Source organism: Equus przewalskii, chromosome 10, assembly GCF_037783145.1.
Source record: "Equus przewalskii isolate Varuska chromosome 10, EquPr2, whole genome shotgun sequence".
NCBI classification, from domain to species: Eukaryota; Metazoa; Chordata; class Mammalia; order Perissodactyla; family Equidae; genus Equus; species Equus przewalskii.
Window position 1 is genome coordinate 50124307 of NC_091840.1, and position 14412 is coordinate 50138718.

Below are 14412 nucleotides of genomic sequence, written 5' to 3' on the forward strand. Positions count from 1 at the left end.
CTCCCAGCATGCCCCGGCGACCGGAAGCCCCGCCCGCCCGCCTCCCGGTGCATTGTGGAGAGTGAGTCACGGATGGGGAACCTAGACTTGGGGACCGGGCGAGAGCTCCAGGTCAGCCTTCGAGGCAGCGGCTGCCGGAGATGCAGGCGGCAAGGATGGCCCCTAGCGTGGGGCGGCAGCTGCTGAGGTTGGGTGGCGGAAGGTGCGTATATGACAGGAGGAACGGGGGGCAGGGGGCGTGGGGACCGTGCCAGAACCGAGCCCCCTCCTCCCCATAGCTCGCGGCCCAGCGCGCTCCTGGGGCAGCCCCGGCCCGGCCCTGCCCAGCGATCCTATGCCAGTGGGGCCACTCAGGTAAGTGACGGCAGCCTTGGGAGCGGGGCGTAGTAGGAGGAGTCTGCCCCAGCTCCCACCTAGCCGCCGCCGGCAGGGGTCTCCCTCTTCGTCCCGGTCGTCCCGGTCGTCTGCTGACTGGCCTGGCGCCGAATGTAGGGGAAAGGGCAGATCAGGGTGACCCGGGATGAAACTAGGGGAAAAGTGGCCGGATCCATCCTCCCCGGGACCCAGCTCTTCCCCTGGGCTCTCCTTGGCACTTCGGAACCCTCTTCTCTGGCCTAACTACCCCTTTGCCCAGGCTGTTCTGGACAAGTCAGATTCCGTCTCCTCTGAGACTTCGACCAGTGGAAAACAGGCCAAGGCGGTATGTGACCTCCAGGCCCGGAGGAGCTAAGCAGGGGAGCCCACCCGACAGCTCCCTGAAACCCCCATTCTCCCTTCGCAGGAATCTAAGTCGTTTGCTGCGGGGATGTTCAAGGGCCAGCTCACCACAGACCAGGTGTTTCCATACCCATCCGGTAAGGGAAGGGATAGCCAGAGGTGGATGAAACAGAGCAGTTTCTCCCGACACTCTGGTCTGACCTGCTCATCTGTCTTCTCCACCCACCCACAGTGCTCAATGAAGAGCAGACCCAGTTTCTCAAAGAGCTGGTGGGACCTGTGTCCCGTTTCTTTGAGGTGAGGAATGACTGACTGGGGACTACAGGGTTGGTCCCTGACAGGGTAGGAGATGTTAAGGAGCTTGTGGAATCCCATGCCTCCCTAGGAGGTGAACGATCCTGCCAAGAATGACATGCTGAAGCAGGTGGAGGAGACCACTATGCAGGGCCTCAAGGACCTGGGGGCCTTTGGTCTGCAAGTGCCCAGTGAGCTGGGCGGCGTGGGCCTCTGCAACACCCAGGTGAGGAAGCCACATCAGTCACTTCCCAGTGTCCAGGTCTACTGGAGCTTGGCAGATTCAGCTGCTTCCTTATCCCTGGGCTTAAGGTGTCTACCAAGCAACTGCCCTGGGGGCCTGTGAGATGTTGACTCTCCCTGATGTGTACACACCCCCTCCATATATAACACCAAATTACATGCAGTCTCCTAGGAACGTGGACCCTACCCAGGTTCCCACGTCTTAATGAATCTCTGAGGTGGGGAATGCCTGACAACAGGGTGGAAGCCTCCTTCCCACTAAGACCTGGACTGACTCGAGTGTCTTTTTCTGCCATGGTCCCACTTCCTCTCTCCACTCACTTTCTGGGGATGCCCAGGTCAAGCCTTGCCGTGTTGCTCACACTTTTCTGCTAAGGGCAGGTCCCCATGCAGCCAGTTACGACCTCAGATGCCCGCTTCCCCTCCAGTACGCCCGCTTGGTGGAGATCGTGGGTATGCACGACCTTGGCGTGGGCATCACTCTGGGGGCCCATCAGAGCATCGGTTTCAAAGGCATCCTGCTCTTTGGCACGAAGGCTCAGAAAGAAAAATACCTCCCCAAACTGGCATCTGGTGAGGCAGCCCTAGGAGACCCAGGGGTTGGGGGTGTCCTGGGCTTGACAGAAATTAGGCCGGTGGTACTTATCACCGTATAGCTGGCAGTGTCGGCTGGGGGAGATTCTGGGAAGGCATCAGTGTGCTGGTGGGGAAATGTGAAGAGACTGAATGTTGCCTGTGGGCAGGGGGGACACTGAAGGGCCTTTAATGGCCATCAGGACCCGGTGTAAAGGAGCTCTCTCTCAAACAGGGGAGACTATAGCTGCTTTCTGTCTAACCGAGCCCTCGAGTGGGTCTGATGCAGCCTCCATCCGAAGCTCAGCTGTGCCCAGCCCCTGTGGAAAATATTATACCCTCAATGGAAGCAAGATTTGGATCAGGCAATCTTCTTCCCATCTTCCGCCTCCTCTCCACCTCTGCCCAATTCCAGGCCCCACTGCTCTCAGTCCGCCACCGGCAGTCCTTGACTGCTCCTCATTTTTCCACAGTAATGGGGGCCTGGCAGATATCTTCACAGTCTTTGCCAAGACACCAGTTACAGATGCAGCCACAGGAGCCGTGAAGGAGAAGATCACAGCTTTTGTGGTGGAGAAGAGCTTTGGAGGTGTTACCCAGTGAGTGGGCTTGGGAAGGAAGGTCGAGCCAGGGAGGGGGCAGCACTGAGCTCCAGGGCAGACAGCTGTTAAAGGTCACCCTGGGGATGTGTGCAAAAGCCAGACCAGCTGAACAGTGTGTTCCCTTTGGGACTAACATGTATGGAACTGATCTAAAGCTTTGGCTCCAGCAACCAGTGAGCCCAACACATGACAGCAGGATAGAGCCAGGCTTCCTGAGCCCTGTGGGCACAGGAACTGTTGCCTGCACCCTCTTACAGGCTGGGAGTTGTAGTTCCTCCCTGGTTCATAAGGAATGAAGTGGCAGTCCCCCCCCAGCAGCAACTTGTTGAACACAGCTCTGTTTCTCCACCCTGCCCTGTCACAGCGGACCCCCTGAGGAGAAGATGGGCATCAAGGCCTCGAACACTGCAGAGGTGTACTTTGATGGAGTACGGGTGCCGTCAGACAACGTGCTGGGTGAAGTGGGGGGCGGCTTCAAGGTCGCCATGCACATTCTTAATAATGGAAGGTTTGGCATGGCTGCGGCCCTTGCAGGCACCATGAAGGGCATCATTGCTAAAGCGGTGAGTACTCTGCCTGAGTCCCTAGCTAGCCTGAATCTAAATCCCACTGTCCCCCTTTCCAGGTATCCCTCTTCCCTTGCAGGCACTCCCTCCATGAGAGACCCCTCGTCCACCAGCAGCTCCAGACCAGATAGCTTACGTTTCCCTCCAGCGTGGACTGAACTCTTGGCTGTGGCCATAGTCCCTCCCTCCAAGCCCAGCCCCACCCCTTCCTGGGGAGAGGAGACTAGAGAACCACAGTGGGATACACGTGTCCTCTTCCAGGTGGATCATGCTGCTAATCGTACCCAGTTTGGGGAGAAAATTCACAACTTTGGGATAATCCAGGAGAAGCTGGCCCGGATGGCTATGCTACAGTATGTGACTGAGGTGAGGGCTGCCCCACCACTCTCTCCCCAGAGCCCTGTGCCTTCTTCCAGGTCGGTTTAGACTACAACCCCCAGCAGCACCTGGGGCAGTGGGTCTCCAGCTTTACACCAATGCCCTAGGGGATGCGGGGAGGCATAGTCAGCTCAGCTTCTGCAGAATAGGGAGAGCCATGCTGTTCTGCTGAGGTGCTTCCAGAGGTACCTGAGGTTTATTCTGCCCCCTCCCCCACCCTTACCTCTTCACCCCTTTCAAGAAATCAAATCCTAGAAGGCCCTTATGAAGTGACTCAGGACCAAATAATTTGATGTGCCTGACACGTGGAGTTAGAAGGTGAAGGCAAGGGCCACAGGGAGCTAGGGCAGACCTGGTCTAGGAGAGTTGGGGCATCAGTCCAGTCTGATGCAGCCCTTTTCCATTTTCCTTCCCATATCAACCATGCAACCTCAGTCCATGGCTTACATGGTGAGTGCCAACATGGACCAAGGATCCACGGACTTCCAGATAGAGGCTGCCATCAGCAAAATCTTTGGCTCGGTGAGGTCCCAGGCCCACAGGGAGGCAAAGGCTAGTTCAGGAGCTGGCTCCAAAACCAATCTTATGTGGTTCTTTGTCCCTAGGAGGCAGCCTGGCAGGTGACGGATGAATGCATCCAAATCATGGGAGGCATGGGCTTCATGAAGGTACAAGATGGTTCTCTGTTTGGGGTAGCCACAGTTGCGCCTGGAGGAGTAGACAGGCACATCTCAGCAGGGGCAGGTGATGTGTCTTCCCCTATGGTAGGAGGCTGGGGTAGAGCGCGTGCTCCGAGATCTTCGCATCTTCCGGATCTTTGAGGGGACGAACGACATTCTCCGGCTGTTTGTGGCTCTGCAGGGCTGTATGGTAAGAGGGAGAAGAATGAGGGGGGAGATGTAGGGAGGACAGCAAGTCCTGACTGTTGGACCATCCTTCCCCACAGAATAAAGGAAAGGAACTCTCTAAGCTTGGCAGTGCTCTAAAGAATCCTTTTGGGAATGCCGGCCTCCTGCTAGGAGAGGCAGGCAAACAGCTGAAGCGGTAAGCTTAGGGGCCAGGCCAGGCCAGGGCTGGGCCGAGCAGTGTATGGCAACTAACCAGTCACTCTTCCTCTTCCTTTAAGGCGGGCAGGGATGGGCAGTGGTCTGAGTCTCAGTGGAATCGTCCATCCGGATTTGAGTCGGAGCGGTGAGCTGGTAAGTAGTCAAGGGAGGAGGGACAGCCTGCATCATAGGGCTGATGGCGCTTCCCCCTTCTGAGCCCTAAATGCGTTCCCCATCTCTACAGGCAGTGCAGGCTCTGGAGCAGTTTGCCACCGTGGTGGAGGCTAAACTGATAAAACACAAGAAGGAGATTGTCAGTGAGTGAGCTCTACCCCATCCCCTCCCCTCCTTTTCCTCTCCCTCCAACTGATGCCCTCCCCACCCCGTCCCATCTACCTGACAGATGAACAGTTTCTGCTGCAGCGTCTGGCAGACAGTGCCATTGACCTCTATGCCATGGTGGTGGTTCTGTCCAGGTGAGGCGGCAGTGTAGGAGGCCTGAGCCACAGGGGGGTCCTGGGCCAGGGTCACAGCCTAGATTTGTTTTCTCCTGCTTCCCACCAGGGCCTCAAGATCCCTGAGTGAGGGCCACCCCACAGCCCAGCATGAGAAAATGCTGTGTGACAGCTGGTGTATTGAGGTGAGATTCAGGGTTACCAAGTACAGGTGGGGGGCTCAAGGCACAGGCCCGAACCCCTCCTTCCCTCTCCCCAGGCTGCAGCCCGGATCCGGGAGACCATGGCTGCTCTGCAGTCTGACCCCCAGCAGCAGGAGCTCTTCCGTAACTTCAAAAGTATCTCCAAGGCCTTGGTGGAGCGGGGTGGCGTGGTCACCAGCAACCCCCTTGGCTTCTGAACACTCGCAGCCGGGGCCTGGCCCGGAATGTGCCTTCTCTCAAGCCAAAGCCCAGGCCCCTTTCTTGCAGGCCTTGGTTCTGCCTTGAAGGGGCCCTTGCCCCCAGACCGTGCCTGCTCTCACAGGGAGCAGTTACTGACTCACAAATAAAGTTCGTAAGGAGTCATGCTTTGCTACAGTGTCTCAGTCCTCTCCCTCTCTGCCTGCCTCCCTCCCAAAGAAAGGAGCCAGAGGCGTGGGGAGTTTGCCCCTATTGCTTTATTTGGTGTTTTATACAAGTAACTAAAATAAATAGAATAACAGAAGCAGCTACACGGCCCCCAGATACCAAATACCGGAGCTCCTTTGACTGCTGTCTAGGGTAGCCAACCCCTTCCTCCTCCCAGGTACCACTGACCATCCTCCGCCCTGTGCAGGACAGAGTCGACTGGACAAATGGAGGAGGTGGTCACATTTTGGGGTGAGAAGAAGGGGCCCAGGAGACGGGGAATTCTTCATATAAAAGAGGAAAGGTCCACTAAAAAAATAGTTCAAAAAATGTAAGTCTATTTTAACCCCAAAAAGGCTTACAAAAAACAATAAAGCTAAAAATCACCAAAGGTCCCTTGTACACCCCTGAGGAAAGGGGGGCAACCAGGCACTGCTGGTAAAAGTCACAGTGGCAACAACCTCCTAGCAGGCAGCAGCCCACAGGACAGGCTGAGCCCAGGCACCAGAGAGGAGTAATGAGCGCATGACAAGACACCCAATCACAGGACAGGAGCACCAAACAATGACTGGGCAGGCCAAGAGTGGAAATCCAACATGGCCCCACTGTGGGCTCTACATGACATCCACAAAGAACTCACTGGGGTTGCCCATGGCCATGTGGAAACTTTGGCGGCTGGCTGTTAGCTCTGGGGGTACCGAACCCAGGTCTCTGACTGGAGGGGCCCCTGGGGGCTGCACTGCTGGAGGGACAGGGGGTGGGGGTGGGGGCATCATGACCACCATCATGGGGTTATAGGGAAGGGTCATGCCAGGGGGTGGTCCATAGGGATGGAGACCTGCGTGGGCTCGAAGATTGGGAGCACCCCCTGGCGAGCCCCTAGATGGGGGAGGGCCCCCATCGCCAGTCCCGCCAGATTCCCCGCCCCGCCGAAGGCTTCCCCCGCGGCTGGAAGGCTCAGACTCACTGCCACTGCCGGACTTGGACTCGGGGGCCCGCTCCTCAGGCCTCCCTGTGCGCCCTGCCCCCCCATCGCTTCGTGTTGACCCACTGCTCCGGCTCCCTGTTGGGGGAGAGGGGATGGGGGCAACTGAGCCCTAGCCCAGAGTCCCTCAGCCTCCACAGCCCTTGCTCCAGCCTCTCTTCCTTGGTTTCCCCTCGCCCCTCCCCAGACCCTGGCTGCATGGGTATCTGGTGGCGACTTACCCTCACTGTGCTGGCTGCTGGCACTGCCTCCACCATAGGTGTAGGATGAGAGCTCATGGTAGGGTGGGGGCTGGGGGCTGTATGGGTGTGGGGCTGGGTACTGGTAGGAGAAGGTGGGCAGCAGGGGCCAGGGGGTAGCCCCAGGGAGAGGAGCCAAGGTGTCCTGGTCCGAAGCCCCACTGGAGCCATCGTTGTCATTTAGAGACAAGTTAACTAGGTCTGGAAAGTAAAAGAACAGACAAAGACTCACTGCTTCGAGAGGTCAGGACCCCAAGACACTGAACGAAGAGGAACTGGGAATCGTTTCTCCAGAACCATCCATGATGGGAATTAAAATGGGGGATGACAGGGGCCTCTGACAGGAAATTCCCCACCTGCCACTGCCATCAGGGCAGGAACACAGCCAGGGCCACCACAAGTCCCATATGCTTACGAGACTCAGGAAGAAGTACCCCTCCCCCCAACAGACACAGCCTAGCCCACAAGGCATGGCTTGTCCAACCTATCGATTGTGGGTGGATGTCAGCCCCCACGTGCCCCATCGGCCACACTGCTCAACCATCTATGGTGGCCCTGGCTGGTTTCTGGGCGAGGTCTGGGGTTGGAGAGGCAGCCAGAAATGCTCTCCCAGGGCCAGGACAGGGGGACTCACAACTCTCACAGCCGCCGCTGAGGTCTCCAAAGACATAATAGCACTGCTCAGAGAAGGTGATCTTGTTTACGGTGTGTCGGATGAGGCCTGCCTTGAGGAGCCCACTGGCATACTTGCGGGCCTCCCGCCGCTCAGGAAAGCCCTCCACGTGATGGTAGAGCCAGTCAACCACATCCGAGCCTGGGATCGCCCAGAGCAGAAAAAGGCCTCAGGTTCTCCTCCCCAGCTCTTGCTTCACCCCTGCCTGGGCGAGTCCCAGCTTTGGTCTCCTCCACCTACCCTCCTTCCCAGGCCATATGCCGAGGGCCCAACCATACCCAGAAAGGCATTAGGGATGGTGATCTTGAGCCACATGCGGTCCCGAACTTCCAGCCCAGACTCTGGAGCTGCCATGGCTTTGGTCACAGATGCCATGTCTGTGTGGATGGAGAGACCCCGGCCCTCACAGCCTGACAGAGGAGACAATGAGAAATCAGAGGTAGGGCCCACCTCCAAGGAGTAGCAGAGTCACACCATTGTAGGGAGGAGTTCTCCAGGGAGGGTGGGATAAGACAGGCCCGGGGCTCACCATCAGGCAGAGAGGACCCAGATGTAATGGTGCTCATGGACGAGGATCCTGGATAGGCTGGGAAGGTGCCTGTCAGCGCAGCAGAGTGTGAAACCCAAGCAGCAGGGTCAATTGGCTGGATGGGCTCATCTGGAACAGAGAAGGCCACCAAAATGATCATTTCCCAGTCCCAAAGTGCCAGCCCTGTCCCTCCTTGACTCAGACCCCATCTCACCTCCACCTTGACCCTCCTCCACCCATTCCCCAGGACACAGCCCCAGCTCCCAGCTCTCCCGTCCTCAGCTGTAGGCCTTCCCGGGCATCACTCACTTCGGGGAAGAGTGAAATAGGCCTGGGGAGAGGGATCCCAGCACTTGGCCACAGTCAGCACGATGGGGCTGTGGGGAAGAGGAGGCTGCTCAAGCAGGGGTAGGGGGAGAGGCCTCAGGAGGGCGGAGGCCTGGAACGAGAATGGGGTGAGGGACAGAGAGAGGGAGAGAAGAAAAGAGCACAGACAAGGCTGGGCCAGAGAAAGTGAGGGTGGAAGGCTCCACAATGTGGGTGAGTCACCAACATGGATAACTCTTAAAAACATATTACTGAGTGAGACAAGAGAAGACAGGCCGTACAGTTCCATTGAGAGAAAATCCCAAAACAGGTAAAACTAAACCATGTCGTTAAGGACACATGCATGGGCAGTAAAACAACCAAGTGAAGAGCAGATTTTCTGCCTCAAGGTGATGACCAAACAAGTCAGGAGAGTGGTTATCACCTCTGGGGGGAGCGAGGAGGGTGGGAGCAGGAAGGGACACTGGGGGGGGACTTCTGGGATATCAGTAACCTTCTATTTCATGACCTAGGTGGTGGTGACATGGGCACTCATTCACTGTACAAGTTACGCATTTTTGTTTTGTGTGCTTTTTAGATACGTGTTATGTTTCACCACTTTTTAAAATCATAAAACAAAAGGTGGAAAGGAAAGACAAGAGGACAGAGGACCTGAGACCAGCTCAGAGGCTTACCCCGGCTTATGCACGATGTCCCTCAGCACCCGCACCGCATCATCATTGCTCATGTTCTCAAAGTTCATGTCATTGACCTGGAAATGAGGCGAAGTGGATCAGAGGGAGGGTGGGAGAGGCTGAGAGCCCCTGCCCGAGTCAGCGCCGGTGGCCCTACCCCAGCACACCTGCAAAAGCATGTCCCCAGGCTCGATGCGCCCGTCAGCCGCCACGGCCCCACCCTTCATGATGGAGCCAATGTAGATGCCACCGTCTCCCCGCTCATTGCTTTGGCCCACAATGGAGATGCCCAGGAAATTGTACTTCTCTGTGGAGGGAGTCCATGTGACAAGGGAAGCTCCAGCCACAAAACCTCCAGGAGCCCTGGAGATCGGGTCCTCCCCAGCCCCTCAGCCCCAGGTTCCCTCCATACCCATGTTGAGTGTGACTGTGATGATGTTGAGAGACATAGTGGAATCGGTGACACTGCTGAAGGATGAGGTCTGTGGTGGGAAAAGGGGAAGGAGCTGGACCGCCTTCAACAACCCAGGGATAAGCCCTAGGATTCTCACAGTCTGTGCCCTGTACGCCCTAAACCAAGGCCCACGCCCCTACCTTCTCCAAGGCCCACTGTCCCATGAGAAGCCTCTCACCCTCTCCAGGCGGGGTGGCCGCTGTTTCCTCCGCCGCCGGTGGCGCTTGAGGAGGCGGGAGGCACTGCTCTGCTCTGTGGAGCTGCTGAACCTGTCAGGAGGTTGGGAAGGGGAGCAGTCGCAGGCAGTGGTGGTCATGGGGCCAAGAGAAAGGACAGGCAGATTGGCTAGAAGGAGGGAAGAGAGAGGGCTCGTGCCCTGGGGAGACATGTGTGGAGCCATACCTGCTCATGGTGTCGTCCTCGTCCGAGTCCCCCAGGCTAGTGCTTTCCAGCTCACTGGTCATGAGGGTTGAGGAGCTCTCGTACCCAGCCAGGTGGCGCTCCAGCCTCGAGGGGCCGCTGGGCCTGTGGCCCCCAGCTAAGCATGAACAGGAACCTCAGGAACCAGACCTCATGTTCCTTACCTTCATCAAGGTTGGGGTCTGACCCAACCCCTTCTCCCCAGCCTCAGGGCCGGCCCCCCTCACCGCCATGCTCACTGCTGTCTCTCCTGCGAGGTCGCTCCCGCCTCAGAGACACTACTGACTCTGTTTCCGTCTCGGGCTCCAGATTTTCCCGGCTGCTGGACACATTAGGGCTAGATGGGCAGAGATGGTTTCCAACCCACATCAGTGGGACAAGGCTCCAAATAGTCAGCTTCCCCTCCCAGGGGCTTGGATTCCCTCCTCACCTCCCCCCCGGGGCTCAAGAATCCAAGAACTCACTGGAAGGACGGAGGCCTAGAATCCCCAATGCCACTGGTCCTCTCCGGTGGCAAAGGGGGTAATGGTGGGGGTGGAGGTGCCAGTTCCATCCGAGGCTCATGGGTCGGGGGGGGAGTCATCTCGGGTTGGGGGTTATCTGATGACACTAGCTAGAAGAGTGCAAGTGATAAAAAATGGCTCAGTGGGGAAGGGGCTGTATGAGATGGAAGCAAGGGAAAGGACTAGAAAAGGGGACAGGGTCTGAGAGAGCCTGAGGAAAAATACAAAAAAGCTGTAGAGCAAGCAGTAGAGGCTTCAGAAGAAGGCTGAGGGACTCCAGCTGGCCCTCCAGAGAGGCACGGAAGCAAAGAGCCAGGACCTCCAACAACTGAGCAGGGGGAGAGCTACAGAACAGACTGAGGCTTGGAGGAGCCTGGCAACAAAAGCAGGGACTGGGCCCTCAGAGCCAGAGCCCCTTACCCAGGACACCACCCTTCCGTTGAAGCAGGGAAGGCGGGCATTGTCATCTGAAATTTCTTCCTTCACCACCCTGCCAAGAGATGGGATAAAAGTCAATGAGACTTGGGGCCAGCCCAGTGACATACTGGTTAAGTTCGTGCACTCTGCTTCAGCGGCCCAGGGTTTGTAGGCGTGGACCTACACACCACTCGTCAAGGCATGCTGTGGCGGTGTCCCACATACAAAATAGAGGAAGACTGGCACAGATGTCAGCTCAGCAACAATCCTCCTCAAGCAAGAGAAGAAGACTGGCAACAGATGTTAGTTCAGGGTCAATCTTCCTTACCAAGGAAAAAAAAAGTCAGTGAGACTAGACTAGCTCACCCGACTCCCATCCCCATTCAAAGTTTCTCCCAATCTTCATCCAGCTCAAGGACGTGGACTTTCTCTCACCCTGTCCAAGTCCTCTTCTGTTACATTGAAACACCTTGCTTTTACACCTAGGAAATCACTAAGCGATTCCTTTTCCTTATTTCTCCTTCTCTCCCCAGCTCATCCTCAGAGGATCAATGCTGCTCCAAAGATTTCCTTGAGTCTGACTCAAATCTCTCAGTCCAGTTTCAAAAGTCATCTCCTGATGTTACCCCAGCTGCCCAGTATATCTGTCTAACCTCAGGAGCCTTGCTGGCAGCCTCCCCCATAGCCTCTACCCTGTTCCTCACACACCTTCCTAAAATAGGCTTTGGTCCTCATCTAAGTCTCCACTCTTATGCTTTCCTTACTCTACCTCACTTCCAGAGAACAATCCAAATGTGCTGTCTCTGCCTAGGTAAAAACATCCAATAGACCAAAGAATAGTACTTCCTCACCAGGCTGAAAGCTCCCGAGGAGAGGGGAAGCTGCTTCCCACTCCCCTGTGCTTCGCCTGGCACAAAACTCTGCACTAAGCAATCAGCTCCACCTGACAGACCCCAAAGCCCAACGCTGGGGACCATCACTCCCATGGGTTCCTTGTGATGGACTGGACTTGCCCCTTCTTCCCAACCACCACCTGAAATCACTAAGGCCTATTCTGTTCAACACCACGTGCTGGCCTCACAGCAAAGTACCTGACACATGGTAAGCATTAGCAAATACTTGTCGGCTAAAGGAATCAACATATGAACTATGAGACTCTCTGCCCTGAACAGACTCTCTCATACGTACACATCCTCACTCCCAAATTAAGACTGAACAACCCTTTAACCTAAAATGGTTCTAGGAGCCTGAATACATGCCAACTTAATCCCATTTGCTATCAATGTGACAACATAGCCCAGTCACTACCAATCTGTCTCAGCACAAAGTAGTACTCTTCACAACATAATCCAGTCTCAGCACAGTCCAGCCTGCCAAGTTGTTCTATACTATATCACCATAACCTGGTTGATGGACTAGTCAGACTCAATACTGATAATGACAATTACCATTTGCCATGCACCTGTGCTAGACATTTTACTCTGATCTTTATTTCACAGATGAGATCGAGGCACAAAAGTTTAACTATGCAAGATTACACTGCTGACAAACAGAAGAACCTTGATTTAAATCCGAGGTAGGGGCCAGCACGGTGGCATAGCGGTTAAGTTTGCATGTTATGCTTTGGCGGCAAAGGGTTTGCCGGTTCACGTCCTGGGGGACCTACATACCACTTATCAAGTCATGCTGTGGCAGGTGTCCCACATATAAAGTAGATGAAGATGGGCATGGATGTTTGCTGAGAACCAGTCTTCCTCAGCAAAAAAAAAAAAGAGGATTGGCAGCAGATGTTAGCTCAGGGCTAATCTTCCCCAATAAAATAAAGTAAATCCAAGGTAACTCCCAAGACAGACCACTTTCCCAAAGTCCAACAATCGTTCTACATAGAGCCCAGTCTGTTCAGCTCTCCTAGAACCAAGGTGATCCCAGCCTAAACCAGCCTGAGCAGAGGTTGTGGACCTAGAGGACTCAATCACAAATGCTATAAACACAAAAGGGCTTACTCTGCATTATTTAAAGTCCCAGTCTAGCCCAGAATGTCCCAAACTACCCCAGGATAGCCTAATCTATTCTAGCACCGCCTAGAATGTCTCCACATGCAGCTGTCTGTACCAATATAGACTAGAATATCCCAATACAGCTGTCTGTACCAGGAGAGACCCCAACAGCCTGTCTGCCCCTGTACTGTGTCCAATAAAAACTAGGTCCCAACAAAAACTAAGGTCAACCAACACAACCCAGCAGAGATCAGAATGGTCCAAGTTTCTCCACGATAGCCTAATCTACTCCAGGGCAGCCTAAAACATCCCAATACAGCACTCTAACCAATCCCGTATGCTGTAGTACGGGCCAAAATGTCCCAAGTGGCCCCAGTATAGCCCAATCCACATCTGGAGATTCCACAATATCCTACACAGCCTGGGCGCCACAGGACTGCTCAGAATGTACTAAATTGCCAAAGGATAGATGAATCCACCTCAGCACAGTCCAGAATATCCCAAAACAAACCAGTGAGCCCCACTCTAGTCCAGTATAGCCTAATCTTCTCTAATCTGGTTTAGTATAGCCCAGTCTGTCCTCCTACAGCTCCGTGCGCCTCAATCTGTCCAAGCATAACCTTGTTCGCCCTGGGACATCCAATCTACACCAGCATAGCACAATCTACTCCACTACAGCCCACAAAATCCAAGCATGGCCCAGAGCAGACTTGTGCCCCTCAATATTGACCAATCCTCTCCAGCACAGCCCCCATCGGTCCCAGTCTAGGCCTCGCGCTCACCCGAAATCCTGATCCATAGACTTGAAAAAGTACTTAGCGCCCGCGGGCCGCTGCAGGACGCTCTTGAAATCGCCGAGGGTGATGCGCTCGGCAGGTACAGGGATCTTCACCAGGTAGGGAGTCTCTTCTTCATCCAGGTGGTAAATCACCTTCGTCTCCCCGACACCACCGCCCCCCGCGCCACTGCCCGCCATGGTCTCGCCCGCGCGCTCCCGGGCTCCACCGCCCACCCAACCGGGCTAATCGCCCCCGCCGCGCCTGCGCACACCCGCAAACCGACACGCGAGCGCGGACAGGACCGACCCGGTGCAAGAGAGGCGCGAGGGAGGAGACGGCAGGGGGCAAGGGGGGTGAAGGGGGCAGCCAGGGGCTGCGACCCAAAGCCTCGGGCTAAGCCGTCGCCGCGCGCCACCGCCGCCGACGTCGCGAGCGCTCTCCCGTGCCCCGCCCATCTCTCCCCATGTCACGTGACCTAAGCCGGCCCACCTCGCGCCTTTCCTAACGCCCCTCCGCCACGTGACCTCCTCCTGGTCACGTGACAGGTCGGCTCCGCCTAGCGCCCCCGCCACGTGACCACTGCTTTCAGCAACGGTCTCCCAGCCCGCACCGGCCCCGCCCCCAAATATGTCCCCACCCGCGTCCTCCCAGTCCCGTGGCTAAGCTGGTCTCTGTCTTCAGGGGGCAGGCAACCGACTTCCACCCCGCTTTACCCGACTCAGGCGGGGAGCTCCCAGCAAGTGTGATCCGCTGCCGCGAGCGTGTGGGGGGAGGGGTAGGGACTGTGGGGGTCCTAGACTGGAGCTGAGGTGGGGCCAAACCAACGGAGGCCAGTCAGTGGGAAAGGTGCAGAGCCGGTTGTTTTCAGACCCGACTTTAAAGAGGGTTAGCTTCACCTCCAGCCAGTCTTCGGCCAGCTCTTCCAAAGCCTCC

General features: G+C 56.2%; 2 protein-coding genes across 9 annotated transcripts; one reads left to right on the forward strand and one right to left on the reverse strand.

The window, feature by feature from the left end:
• Positions 1-18: 18 nt before the first annotated feature.
• Positions 19-5440, forward strand: ACADVL (acyl-CoA dehydrogenase very long chain). Of its 7 annotated transcripts, XM_008530407.2 has the most exons (20): positions 19-202; positions 279-354; positions 635-700; positions 782-854; positions 950-1014; positions 1103-1237; positions 1683-1827; positions 2063-2192; positions 2301-2426; positions 2794-2992; positions 3257-3361; positions 3809-3895; positions 3979-4041; positions 4142-4243; positions 4320-4417; positions 4500-4572; positions 4664-4736; positions 4823-4895; positions 4984-5059; positions 5134-5440. In XM_008530407.2, the coding sequence occupies exons 1-20, from the start codon at positions 141-143 to the stop codon at positions 5272-5274; spliced, it is 1968 nt and encodes a 655-aa protein (XP_008528629.2). In that variant the 5' UTR covers positions 19-140; the 3' UTR covers positions 5275-5440. The 7 variants fall into 7 exon arrangements, 4 of the variants coding, with proteins under 4 accessions (XP_008528629.2, XP_008528630.2, XP_070419110.1 ...); XM_008530408.2 differs by lacking the exon at positions 635-700 and having other exon boundaries at positions 24-202; XR_011523605.1 differs by lacking the exon at positions 4823-4895 and having other exon boundaries at positions 37-202.
• Positions 5441-5514: 74 nt separating this feature from the next.
• On the reverse strand, positions 5515-14152 carry DVL2 (dishevelled segment polarity protein 2). 2 transcript variants are annotated; one of them, XM_008530404.2, is made up of 15 exons: positions 13483-14152; positions 10707-10776; positions 10248-10396; positions 10011-10120; positions 9766-9901; positions 9542-9632; positions 9322-9391; positions 9077-9216; positions 8910-8986; positions 8218-8285; positions 7909-8037; positions 7658-7789; positions 7341-7520; positions 6689-6907; positions 5515-6545 (listed from the first exon to the last, which is right to left on the reverse strand). In XM_008530404.2, exons 1-15 carry the CDS (start codon positions 13674-13676, stop codon positions 6097-6099), a joined length of 2214 nt encoding a protein of 737 aa, XP_008528626.1. In that variant the 5' UTR covers positions 13677-14152; the 3' UTR covers positions 5515-6096. The 2 variants fall into 2 exon arrangements, with proteins under 2 accessions (XP_008528626.1, XP_008528627.1); XM_008530405.2 differs by having other exon boundaries at positions 10023-10120; positions 13483-14030.
• Between the last annotated feature and the right edge of the window lie 260 nt (positions 14153-14412).